General features: G+C 46.2%; 1 protein-coding gene across 5 annotated transcripts; it reads left to right on the forward strand.

Moving 5' to 3' along the window:
- The first annotated feature begins 763 nt into the window (after positions 1-763).
- srrm1 (serine/arginine repetitive matrix 1) lies at positions 764-12,663 on the forward strand. 5 transcript variants are annotated; one of them, XM_062523750.1, is made up of 17 exons: positions 764-865; positions 2,037-2,126; positions 2,509-2,631; positions 4,810-4,980; positions 5,119-5,207; positions 5,611-5,820; positions 6,105-6,299; positions 6,467-6,586; positions 6,955-7,229; positions 7,953-8,033; positions 8,538-8,624; positions 8,926-9,073; positions 9,793-9,885; positions 10,150-10,638; positions 10,767-10,953; positions 11,146-11,355; positions 11,836-12,663. In XM_062523750.1, the coding sequence occupies exons 1-17, from the start codon at positions 845-847 to the stop codon at positions 11,941-11,943; spliced, it is 2,697 nt and encodes an 898-aa protein (XP_062379734.1). In that variant the 5' UTR covers positions 764-844; the 3' UTR covers positions 11,944-12,663. The 5 variants fall into 5 exon arrangements, with proteins under 5 accessions (XP_062379734.1, XP_062379736.1, XP_062379735.1 ...); XM_062523752.1 differs by having other exon boundaries at positions 11,843-12,663; XM_062523751.1 differs by lacking the exon at positions 8,538-8,624.
- The last annotated feature ends 721 nt before the right edge of the window (positions 12,664-13,384 follow it).

The raw sequence follows: 13,384 nt of genomic DNA on the forward strand, positions 1-13,384 counted from the left end.
AATAAAGAGGAAATAAATCCAGAGATATTGTTCTTTTGTATGACAGGCCTGCATTTTGCTGAAATTCTCGGGGTGTTAAAGTCAATCGTGTGTTGCAGCCTAGCTCAAACCATGGTGGGTGCATTAAGTAGGCTACTGCAGTCAAACCAGGATGAATGAACCCGCACACTAAAACTGCCAACATTTTTATTTATTTATTTAAAAAGGTGTTTGGTGTGTGAGTTCATCCTGGTTTGACTGCAGTAAATTATGTGAAAAACGTGTCTCAGCTGCCAGGTTCCCAATTAGAAATCTGTTGTGCACGTCGAGGCCAAATGTAGGCTACAATTCTAGTATGTGCCAGTGCACTGGCAGACGACCTCTATTCTGCAAACAGGCCAAAAATGTTTCGTGCCCCCCACCCTGGCCTCGCTCATTTTCATCCCACCGAGAAAAGCCTATTCTGGCTGATCAGCCACCAGAATGGCAAGCTACCCAGCCACTAGAAACTTTTCCTAAAAGGAGTAGCCTACCATCTTAATAATGAATACTTCACATGCAGACGCACGCGCGCACACACTCACACACTCACACACACACACACACACACACTATAATGTATCCATATCTAGATGTGTGCATAAGTATGCATGTATGTATTCAGGCGTGTGTGTCGGTGCATAAGTAATATGTAGGCCTACGAATGTAAAGTTTACATTATTGGCCTAAATGGCCTACTATCAGGCACACACCATTTGATACCACGCCCCCATCACCTTTTGGCGGAACTAGATTTCGACCGCGTTGCATTGTGGCTATTTGAATCACATCTTCTCCACACCCGTGCGAAGAATTGTTGGATAAGATGGACGCGGGTTTTTTCCGCGTAAGTAATGTCTGTTTAACTTTAAACCGTAATTCGCGGCTGTGATTAAAGACGAGAATCGATAGGCATGTTTAATCGTAATCTATGATATGTTATCACCCACGCAAGAGTAATTTCAGGCGCCATTCCAGTGCAACCAGTTTTGCTATGCTAGCACGCTCAAAGATGGCGGCCGTGTCTGCTAAGTACGAAATCAGTTAGGTAGCTAAACGATATGGGCTAACTATGTATCTGGCATCGCATATCATCTATATATTGTTTCTTAATCAATAAAGTAACTTGTGATGTGGAATGTGTTAAGAAATGAGATCCGAAACATCGACATTAAGGATTGTCGAATGGCGTTGCATCCAAACCAGACATCGAAGCGCATGTACATGCATAGTTCAATGACATTAGCTAGCTATGGCTAACATTATTTAGCCAATAACATGCTAACTAGCTAAGATTAGCCACGAAGTAGCTGCTAGCCCTGTGCACTAACGTGAAACGTTGCCTTGCACTTTAGTTGGTAGGACACTGGTAGGATCCCAGGATTTTGTTTTAACTTATGAACCGATAGAGACTTGTATTTTGATGGTAATGAATTGTAAGTAAATAGTAGTGAAAAAGGGAGTCGACTTTGTTTTCAGTGAGTTGTCTTCCGATATGGTAACGTTGACGTTAACTCGTTGTCTGGCTAACTTTAGACCGGCAGCAGAAACACTGATATCTAAAGAGCGTTAACTTAACTCTACGGTATATCATAAATACATGTGTTGATGCTTTGAGATGGGCCACATCATTTCCTCCGAAGATGACTAACGTTAGCTGATCAATCGACAGCTGAACGGTAGCTGCTAGTTGTGTTAGCCGTCACCATACTTAATATGCGGAAGGTCGTTATCCTGTAAACTTGCGCAACTGCAGTGAGATGTCTTTCTGTCTGTTATCGTTAATACACGACAATGATCAATGTTAAGTTATAACTTTCCGTGATGGAGAGTTGCCCTGCCATTTTTCATTTGGTTCATGTCGCCTCAACTTGAATCCCTGACGGACAAGAATGAACTTATCTTGTTGATTTTAAACTTAACCAGCTGGTTAAATAATGACCAAATGTTACTCAAGTGTTTTTTTGGAAACTGTTGATATGATATGGTGATCCATGACATTGTTTTTATCTCCTCAGGGCACCAGTGCAGAGCAAGATAATCGCTTCAGCAATAAACAGAAGAAATTACTGAAACAGCTGAAGTTTGCAGAATGTCTGGAAAAGAAGGTTTGCTCATTATTCTTCATGCAAATTGTTTTAAGTGATACTCTATTGGGGTTTTATCCCACAGTTATGTACACCAAACATAGGATAGTAGGTAAACAAAAGTTGGGGCAAAGTGTAAGCGTTAGTTAGTTCTTTCCAGTAAGGGATGTAAGGTACTTCCAAATATTTGAACATGGTATTTGATTATAGTGGAAAGATGTAAAAACATTGGTGTAAAGCAGAAGACCTGGTTTGTTGTTATGACATATTTTTTTCTGAACAGGCCTATGTTATTTGAGCATTCCTTAATCATTACACAATTGTGTACAATCATAATGAAAGGTCACAATTAAGAAATTGATATGTGTACTCTTTGAACATATTACTGTTTTCGTTCCATCAGGTGGACATGACCAAAGTCAACCTGGAAGTCATCAAGCCTTGGATCACACAGCGAGTTACAGAGATCCTGGGGTTCGAGGACGATGTCGTCATAGAGTTCATTTTCAACCAGTTGGAAGAAAAGGTAATGGCTCTTCTTAATATGTCCCCACTGTGTCTTTGCTTAATAGATATAAGGCTATTTGTGTCCTTATGGTTCTTGGGTGGGTGACATAACTATGGGAGATGAAGCTAACATTTGAGTAGCATTGACTTGAGACATATTTATATCCAACAAGAAATCTGCTACAGTTGGTGCCTTGTGTGTGGAATAGCTGCGGGTAAAGTTATGTGTAGTTCATCCTATGAAACAGGATTGTTGCAATAATGATGAAAAAAGTTGCCATTGTTGAACAGCAGTTTTCTAATGATGATGTGATTTATGATTTAAAAGGCCTGAACCAATATGGATGTTATACCTTGCATCAGAAGTATAGCACCAACACCTAATTAGATCTCTCCTGAGCCCAAAGTCTCACTGAATCCAACTCTTCCTTGATGATGAAGTTTGGTTTTTGAGGTGAGTTATGAGCAGGGGTTGGCATCATGCCAGGTCTAGAAACATATGGACAGTCATGCTAATTTCAGTAGCATAGTTGTTTTTTTTAATATATATATAAAAAAGAAGATAATTATACTGTTCAAACCAAACAGTTAACATCATGCATTGCCATTCTTAGTTCACTGCAAAACTCTAAGATTTACCTGTCTTAGAGTCTTACAGACAGCATCCAATGTGTAACCACCATCACTGCCTGAACCATTTAAATGTGGTCTCGCCATAGTCTTGGATATCATGGTTGCACCAGTTATTTGGCTGAGATGTATCCAGTGCTGCACTGCACTGCAAGTTAATAGTCTGGTAGTCCCCAGTTCCTAGTAATGCATCAATATGTGAAAAATTACTGTGCTCCTGTATTACCTGAAAACTGCTGAGTTGCTCAGTAACTGCATAGCTGATTGTACCTGGCTAGTCGTGATTGCTTCATGGCCCCCGTATATTCTATGAGAGCGCCATTTGGAATGCTATGCAGTGTCCATCAGCATCACCCACCTCTTTAGAGATCAGACGTGATGAGATGGATGCAACATATATAGAGCCAATATTTGTTATTGTGACGCAAAAGTATTGGCTTAAGTTTTCAGAAGGTGTGGCTCGTGCAGTAAGGTATTATTCTCCTATTTTACTGGAAGATAAATGTGGCAAGATGTTTTAGGTTAAATCATCTTTGGACTACAAGCCGGTTTATTGTATGGGGTTTAGGGATAGGATCCTGAACTTTCTTTGGGTAAATTAATACAATTACTAATGTAAAGGGTCAGCCTTTTGGATCCTCATTTGGGGGTTGGGAAGACAGCACTTTTTTCTTAATTCTTAACTTAGTTGTTTGAAATAAACCCCTTTTTACATGCCTTGTGTACTCATTATTGCTTGTTCGTCTCTTGCAATTTAGATAAATGATATAACATTAAACTCAAGGTGGTTGAGTCTCAAGCAGTAGGGAGGCGGAAGCAAGCCAAGGGAGCCTCTCTTTCTGCAGGAGTGGCGAGCGCTCCGTCCCCCCCCCAGATCCCGCGGGACACTCTGAAGACACCGGGACTGTACTTACTTTGTGGGGTTTTTGATGCACTCTGTTCTGTGGCTATTTGTTTATTTTATTTTATTTTTATAAAAAAAAACAAAAAAAACAATGGAGTTTATTGTGGGGGAGACGATGGATATTTGACTTGTATAGCATAGCATATATTTAGGTAATTGAGTCTTAAAAATGGATACCATCCCCAATGTGGTCTGGAGGGCAAGGGGTTTCCTATCGCATCTTTTGAAACGGGTCCAGCTGTTTGCCATAGGGGAGGTCCGTAAGTGCTAGTGCATGCATAAAGGCTGGCCTGTTTTATTCTCAAGTTATGTCTCCTCTCAGCTAGCTATGCCATGGCTTTAGGCCTCAATGACAAAATGTCAACCAAGGGGGTGGAATCTAGGCTAGAGACTGACTTAGTGTTCAATGAAGGTTATATACTAAGGCACCAATAACTCAATTTACTACTAAATTCTAAAGCTAAATCTCCTTTTTAGTCATTCTTGACTCCATGGACAATAGATTGTAGTAGCTAAAAGAGCAAGCTACAGCTTGAGTAAGCTGTAAGGGTAAACAGGGATGTGGTTGACAGAACCCACCCCCTCCACCTAGCCGGTTCCCCCTCTGTATTGACTGGCGTGTCGTCTCCCCTCTCTTCTCCCCCCCGGCTGTGTGTGTTGCAGAACCCGGACAGTAAAATGATGCAGATCAACCTGACGGGGTTCCTGAACGGTAAGAACGCCCGCGAGTTCATGAAGGACCTCTGGCCGCTGCTGCTGAGTGCCCAGGAGAACATTGCCGGAATCCCCACGGCTTTCCTCGAGCAGAAGAAAGAGGAGATCAAACAGAGACAGGTCAGTGCCTTTTGATTTGCCGATTGTTATTATGGTCTTTTTAGTACCTAGAGACCTAAACAAGTTCTGCGGTGATATGATCCTTCAGTCAGTGTGTGTGATGAGTTGTTGATGGACGTTTGAAAATGTGTCCTGCAGATTGAGCAGGAGAAACTGGCGTCTCTGAAGAGGATGGATGAAGATAAGAAGGAGAACAAAGAGAGAGCTCAGTCCAAAAGCCCCAGGAGGTGAGCACCACCAGTCTTTTAAGTATATATTTTTGGGGGGCATTTTATGCCTTTATTGATTGTTACAGTGAAGAGTGACGGGAAGTGAGAGCGGGGGTGGGATCCGGAAGGGCCCGGGTCGCCGGTGTGCGGTGCAGGTGCCGCAGTCAGTTGCGCCACAGCTAGGGCCAGCACCACCAGTCTTAAGAGCCTGGAGAGTTCAGTTTCAGAAAGATGTCTCTATATATCTGTTTACATATAGATTTAATTATGTATACGTTTTATGCTATCACTAAACAATGTGAATCGTCAAATTGCAGGGATAGTTATACATGCCTGGAACTGGAAGTAGTTTGTGCTTTTTGCAATGTATGACATTTGGTTAACAGCATGTTGAAAAGTACTCCCTGCTCTCCCTTTGCAGGAGGAAGTCCCGCTCCCCGTCCCCTAGGAGGCGCTCTCCTCCCAGGAAAGAGCGCAAGCGCAGCCCCTCTCGCTCACCGCGTCGCAAGCCCAGCCCTCTAGTGTCGCCCCCAGCCTCACCGCCCAAAGCCCCAGAGGAGCCGCAGCCCGAGCCTGACCAATCAGAGGCCTCCAAGCCACCGCTCCTCATCCAGGAAGCTTCCTCCACCAGGTAACCAAGGCAACAGATGTATTACAATAAACCTGTTCTTCATACAAAACAGAATCTATCGAGATGTAGGGACTGACACCTTAAACCAGTACTGGCAGGAAAGGTTAGAGTGGATATATTTTAGAAAGCCAGGTTGGAGTTCCTCTGCACTTGTAGCAGTATGACTAGTGATTGCAGAAACACAGTACTTCAGTATCAGGATGAGCTTGTGCTATAATGCAGCTAGGTTTCACTATGCAGAGTCACGCTTCACAGCTTGCTTTGTTTTTCCTCCATCTCCTCAGTGATGTTGTGAAAGAGGTGGTGAATCCGGACTCAGTCACCGAGGTCAAAGAGCCTTCCCCAGAGCCAGTGGTCAAGAAGGACGAGCGTCCCAAGGAACGACCCCGCGAGCGCGAGAAGGACGGCCGGAGGGACCGGCCACGGCATCGCTCACGCTCACGCTCCCGTTCCCGGAGACGACACAGGTCTCGCTCCCGGTCAGCCCCCGTTTTGCTGCAGTTTTGATTCTCGTCTTTGTTGTCATGTTATTTAGCATTTGCCTTGCAAATGAAGAGAACGTTTGAGCCCTGTTGCATTTCTATGGGTGCCTAAAATGTGTTCCTGGAGCTCATTGCCATTGGATGTGTTTGTCGGTCTTGTCCAGGTCCTACTCTCCCCGCCGGAGGTCCAGCCCCCGCAGACGCATGTCCCCACGCCGCAGAAGCCCCCCTAGACGCCCCCCTCCCGGCCCCAGACACAGACGCAGCAGATCTCCAGTGCGCAAGTGAGTGTGTTTCTGTGCACGCTTAGCTTAACAGTCTTAAAGTACATTTACTTTGCGTGGAAACAGTGATAATCCTAGTCATGCTCATTAGGAGTGGAAGTATATTCAGAATCTCTGAGGTTGTTCAGATTGGAGATTTTAGTTTGTTTTAGTTTACTTTTTAGTTTTAGTTTGCTCTTGAGTGAAGTGCTCCACCTAGCTGGAGAGACAACAGCTCAGTACACATACAGTATACACACACATATCTTGCCATTCGCATGTCCGTATGCATCCTAATTACCAGCGTTGGTGTGGAGTCATTCTTATTTGTCTGTTTCCAAAGCTGATCTTGCTCTTGGGTTCATGCGTCGGTCTTTGTGTTCCTCCAGGCGGCGCTCCCGCTCCGCATCTTCCTCAGGCAGCTCTTCCTCCTCCTCCCGCTCGCCCAACAAGAAGCACGCCAAGCGCTCGTCCAACACGCCTCCCCGCAAGCAGCAGCAGCAGCTGCCTCGGCCGGGCGATCTCTCCGCCAGCCCGTCGCGCAGGCGAGTCCGCCCCTCCCCGGGCCCAGACGGCGCGGGCTCCCCGGGCAAGAGCAGGCGCTCGGCCTCCCCCCACGCCAGGAAGGGGCGCGCCAGCTCCGGCTCCCCCGGCAAGTTCTCAGGTAGACAAAGATCCTTCATTGCTACTTTAACCCTCTCTGGCACAGAGCTGTTCTCCCACAGCCTCTCTCTCTTCCCTCCGTTTCAACCGGGTTTTTCTCATGCCCTACATTACTATTCTTTGCTTCTCCGTGCTACTTCCATGACTCTGCAGATGAGCCACTCTCTGTGGCTCTGTGTTTGACCTCCTGACTTGGTTCTCCTTCCTCTCCCTCCTTCCTCTGCCCGTACGGAGCGTTTTGCCAGCACTTGATCTGGCCAGAGTTCTATCTTGCCCTCACGGTCATCTTGTGTTACGTCGTCTTGTAGTCCTATTCTCTGTGTCCCCTGTTAACTCGATGCGTTCGGGAGGATGAAGGAATGTAGCATCTGAAAGCTTTTTTGCAAAGTGATCCGTCGCGCCTGAGCTATCCTGCGTCTCGTCTCGAGTTACGTGGGTGCCTAGACTGGCCGGCTGACCCAGTGAGATCACGTAACGCACAGGCATGACTCTGCAGAGAGACTCAGGTAGCAGTAGGAAGGCATCCTATCAGAGCTATCAGGCATTTAGTACCCAATGTTATGTTGATGAAATTCTATTTTTCTGTCTGGTGGCAAAGGCAGTTGTGATGTTTTTAGATAGTGAGTGTCCACAGCCAGGTGTAATGGTGAAGTTCTCTTGGGTAGATAATGTGATCCTGTATCCCCCCTTAAGTCTCCAGTGTTTTTCTGTTTTTCTTCTTTAGGTGCGAAACGAAAACCAACTGGAAGGAACAAGTCCCCATCCCCTGTCCCCAAACACAGGCGCTCTGACCTATCTGAATCTGGTAAGTGTGTTTGTCTCATCATAAGTGCTTTTGGAGGCCTGGCCATGAAGCTTAACTTTAATCGGAGCCTTCCAGCAAGGCCCAGCGCTCATTTTTGGTAATAGATATCCCCCACCCTCTCGGTTCATTATGTTTAATGGGGGTTGAATAGAATCCAGGTTACTCAGCTACAAAGCAGCTTCTCGTGGCTGTTTCTTTTAGTCATGTGTATGTGTGATGCCCTCACCCCTGCCTTGAGTCTGTTTCAGCCCAAGTATGTTTCTGAATGAGCAGGCAGTCATGGCCCATGTCTTATTTTTACTTTAATGTAATTTTTTTGCTATCCAAGGATAAAATCAACCACCCGCCCCTTTCACCTGCCATTTTTACATCTCCAGTCAAGCTGTATGGTTTCACTGTGCGGGGGGGTGCACCTGGTGTGTGAGTGGGTCTGTGTGTGCACGAGTGTGTGTGTGTGTGTGTTCCTGGGCACTGAAAAAGACGGCTCACTGCTTTGCATTTCAGAGGAGGATAAAGGTGGGAAGGGGGCCACGGCCGATTCTGTGCAGCAGCGACGTCAGTATCGCAGGCAGAATCAGCAGTCGTCTTCAGGTTGTCACCCCTTTTTATTTGTGTTTTTCCACCTCTGCTCTCCTCTCTCCTCCCTCTCTCTCTCCCTCTCTCCTCTCTTTTAATCCCCTCCCCCGTCATGTCCTTCTCTCCTCTTCTCTAACCAGCCTGTGTCTGTGTCGTCCCCCCATCCTGCCCCCTCTCGTCTCGTACTGGACGATGTGGACGTGTTGTGCATTAACCCTTCATCTAGGTGTTTCTCTCAGCAGACACGCCCCTGGCTCCATGCCTACTAACGCGCATGGACTCTCTCTTTTGTGTGTGTTTTTCTTTGTGTGAGCAGCAGATTCAGGGTCCTCCTCCTCCTCTGAGGACGAAGGTGCCAGACGGCCAGTCCGAGGAGGACCTCCGGCCAGGAACGGCGAGGCTTGGAGGCGACGGAGTCCTTCACCCGGCTCCCCAAGAAGACGACACAGAGACGGCTCTCCCAGGTAAGTGCCCAGGCGCTCCTAGTGTTTCTCATGCCAGCCTTGCAGTCAGTGACTAAATTACCAAAGTCGGAATGAAATAATGGGAGTTTTACTGGAGTCACGTCAGTCTTTTTATAGTCTTCGCGTTAAGACAATATCAAACATGTCTGATGTTATCACAAGTCTTTCAGTCGTGGCTCATGCAAATATGAGAACAAAATGAAAACCAGTATTGAGCTCTCTCCAGCACCAAACAGGAGGGGGCAAAGTATGCTACAGCTGTAGCCTACATTCGTTTTTTATTTTTTTAATAAATATTTAAAAAAAATTATAATTATTTTTCGTTATTATGTTTGTTAAACTACTAGTTGGCTATTCCATGTGACATAACAACTCTATTGATTAGGTATATTACACATTCAATAATGCTGCGGAAATATTACAATATGACTTTCATATGAATCGTTTAAGTTCCTGTTGATATCTAGTGCGCAATAGGAAATAATTTAAAGTAATGTAGTTGCACTCTCTTGAATAGTGACCCTGCAAGATCCCTTGCAAAATCATAGTCTGTGACTTAAACACTCCATGACTTGACTTTAGATGTGGGCGGGTATGATGCTGTAGTCTTTCAAAAATCTTTTCCAAATCTTTTCAAGGTCTTCTTGTGTAAAGATGGGCCTTTGTAGCCTGAAGGTGTTCCTAGAGGTTTTTAATTAACCCATCTTTGTGCTTTCTAGGAAAAGACGGAGTCCCTTGCCAGCAGGGCGGCGCCACCGCTCCCCTTCTCCCCCCAGACGCCGCCGATCACCCTCTCCCCCTCCCAGACGCAGGTGAAGCCCTCAGCTAAGCCTCATGGCTCTCATCATTTATCTTTTCCATGACCTAATGTATCGTTTTTTACTTGTTTATATGAACAAATAATGTGGTTGATTGAGGCCTTCCTCTTATAACTAAACATTGTGCGCTTTGTCTTAAGTAATTTGATACTGTTTGTTCATACTGTTTGAACCCGGCGTACTCACACATTGTTTCTTATGGTCAGCTTCTTTTGCTGCTGTATGTAAAGGTCTTTTGTGTATGTGCCCTCCCCTCAGGTCCCCCTCTCCTCCTCCACGCAGACGCTCCCCGTCCCCCCGCCGCTTCTCTCCCGCCATCCAGCGGCGCTACAGCCCGTCTCCCGTGCAGCAGAAGAGCCGGCCCTCGGGCTCCTCGCCACCCAGACGCCGGGCGTCTCCTTCCCCGGGGGCCAAGCGCCGGCCCAGCTCGCGCTCGCCCAGGCGCCGCAGCAGCCCCCCCGGGCAGAAGAGGCGCACGCCGCCGCCGCCCTCCATGTCGCCCCCACAGCGCCAGCGTAGAAGCTCACCGCCCAGCGCGTCTCGGCCCGCCAGAGACTCCCGGCTCTCTCCCTCTCCCGCCGGCCGAGGCCATCCTCACCCGTCGCGGGGGTCAGCCAGCCCCCAGGGCCGCTTCCCCCACTCCGGCTCACCGCAGCAGGCCCGCGGCCAGAGGCAGCAGTCCCCCTCTCACAACAACCGCCCCATCCGCAGGGTCTCCCGCACCCCAGAGCCACGCAAGACCCAAAAGTAAGAAAACCACCTACTGGTGCACTGGTAGAGCTGGATTCTTCTCTGGTTGATGTTCATTAATAAATGACCAAGTGTGTATTTTTAACATCCAATAATGTCCTCTCTCTTGTCTCTGCTCACTCTAGTTCTCAGAGCCCCCAGCCGATGAGAAGGGTGTCCTCTCGCTCTCGGTCACCTCCCTCACACCCTCCGCCTCTAAAGCGGCCGGCTCCTGGCTCCGCATCGCCCTCTCCGTCCCGCTCGGTCAGCGGATCACCTCCTCCCCCCGCCAGGAAGGCCAGCAGCGGCTCTGCCAGTCCATCTCCTAACAAGGTACAGCCAACTCCCCCTGACCGCAGGCCATGTGTAGATCATAAGCAATCTTATATGCATATTGATTCTTTTTTTCATGTTCAGTTGGTCTAAATAAAATCGTTTTAGGCACCGGAGACTGGTTATGATTGGAAGATGTTTCGTGCAACATTGGCCCACTAATTGATTTGCGTGTTTGCGTGCGTTCTTTAGACGTCCGACGCTGAGGCTGGTGGGAAGAAAAAGAAGAAGAAGAAGGAGAAGAAACACAAGAAGGAGAAGAAGCACAAGAAGCACAAGAAGCACAAGAAGGAGAAGGGCGCCGCAGCAGAGGCCGAGGCTGAGCCGGAGGCCGAGACTGAAGATGGACCGGCCCTAGCAGAGCAGGAGGGTGAGGCAGATGGCGACTCGTCCCCGAAAAAGGTGACGCCCTCTTATCTGACCTGTCTGCTCTAGTAAAGCCATCCAGAGAACTGGGAATGGTGCCAAACGTGTTATGTTGTGGTGAAAGCTATGTTGTTCATGTTAGAGAAGCAAATGAGTAGTGTCAGATTATGAAACTGTTATTGTGCTTGATTGCAATCAATTCTAATGGTATCTCTTTTGAGGACGTTCATCTCATGTACTTTTCCTCAGAAAGTCCATGTTCCTTTCTCGGGAGTTTTGCTACCTCCCCCATGACATCTTGGTTTTCAAGATCTTTTCAAGTTGCTTTTACCCATAATTCTGTATTCTGAAGTATTTTTACCCACTCAAACACAAACTCTTCTCCTTTGAGGACCAGGGAATAAATACCATCACAGGCACATCAAATGGGTCTGTTTCATTGTGGTAGCGAAGACCACATTAGAGTGATGTGACCTTGAGTGGAGGTATAATTTTTAATGCTGCCTTTCTTTTAAGGAATCAGACAGTGAAGTAGACGACAGTCTGGATGACTTGGAGAGACAACTACGTGAAAAGGCCCTGCGCTCCATGAGGAAGGCACAGATGTCCCCACCACCCTCCTGAGAAACAGCCTCCAGACTCTTCCCTCTCCATTTCTTCCTCTCCTTCCTCTCCCTGTGATTTTTTTTCTTTTCACTTCAGTTTGATGTTGGTTCAGCTTTAGAATGTACAAATTGTTGATGCTCTAAGTTTATTTTTAATGCGTTGGGTACACAGTGAAATGGGACTTTACTGAGTGGGGAGTAGAGCTGCTTTTTGTTACAGCATGGCCCCCATTACTGTTTTAATTTCCCTTTGCCCTGCCCCATAAGACACTGTACATGTAACCGAATTGTTAAGGTTTGTTCAAGTCTCTTTGCTCCCTCCATTCCTGTATCTTTGTTTTATACATGACAAGTGAAGGAAACTAGAGAATTTGGTTTGTGTATACCTCGCGCAGGTTAACAGAGTACAGGTGGTGGGGGATGTTCTGTGATTGCATGTGCAGAAGCACTGAGTGTCTAACCTCCTGTGTGCATGAAGCTGATGGTAAACCAAAAAAGATAAAATAATCCAGTGATGCAGATCAAAGCTGCCACCTCGCCCTTCAACCGCAGTCCTTTGGGGACCAGTTTCGGCCCCACTGTGCTGAGGTCGTATTTCCACAGAACAAAACAGAATCATTGGTATGAGTGTGATTTATTTTTTTTGCCCTCTTCTTTTTTTTGGTAACTTTTTAAGTTGTTTGAAATGTAATGTAAATTCTGACTTTGAAAAAGTCACATTAAAAAGAGAAAACCTTTACTCAGCTCTCCTGGTTCTTTAGAAGATGCTCTTTTGTCTGGTTAACTATATGGCTAGCTGCTCAACCTTAATGGGAGGACCCACTGACTTGCATATTGAATAAAAGTAATTAATTTGGCCTCGCCTCTCTGGCCTTGGGTGTATATCCATTTTGGGGACAATATTTTGTCCAATAAGGCTTAATATGAATGGCCAAAAATGCTACTTTCAGTTATTAGATACAAAAAAAGAGAAAAATCTCCAGTGTTTGGGTGAGCCAAACATATTTTTTAGAATATAATTAATAATTAACTAATATAGACTGTTAACAGGTTTTTGAGCACTAGACCAGCAGACATCCCCATCTTCATTTGGGGTGAGTTGCTTTGTTCTAATCATTGCTTTTCTGTCCACCATGTCTATAACCGCTTTTGTTAGGCTGTCCACCTCAAGCTAAAACTAAGTATAGTAATGAAAATCACCATGTAAACGTATGGAAATTAGGTGGCATGTAGGGCCTCAGCTATCAATAAATGCCTCTAATCCAAGGTTTTGTTTTGTAGCACCTGCTCCAATACTGCCTGAGGCTGGCAGGGACAGTGGCACATCTCTGTGTACGGTTGCTAGGGCCTGCATTAACAGGGTCCCAAGGGATGACGCCAGCCAGCTGAATTAAGCCAGTTAGAGCAGAACAACCAGTGAAATGCCTTTCGTTGACTGAGAAATAGATGCAAAATAACAC

This window comes from Sardina pilchardus, chromosome 20, assembly GCF_963854185.1.
Source record: "Sardina pilchardus chromosome 20, fSarPil1.1, whole genome shotgun sequence".
NCBI lineage: Eukaryota > Metazoa > Chordata > Actinopteri > Clupeiformes > Clupeidae > Sardina > Sardina pilchardus.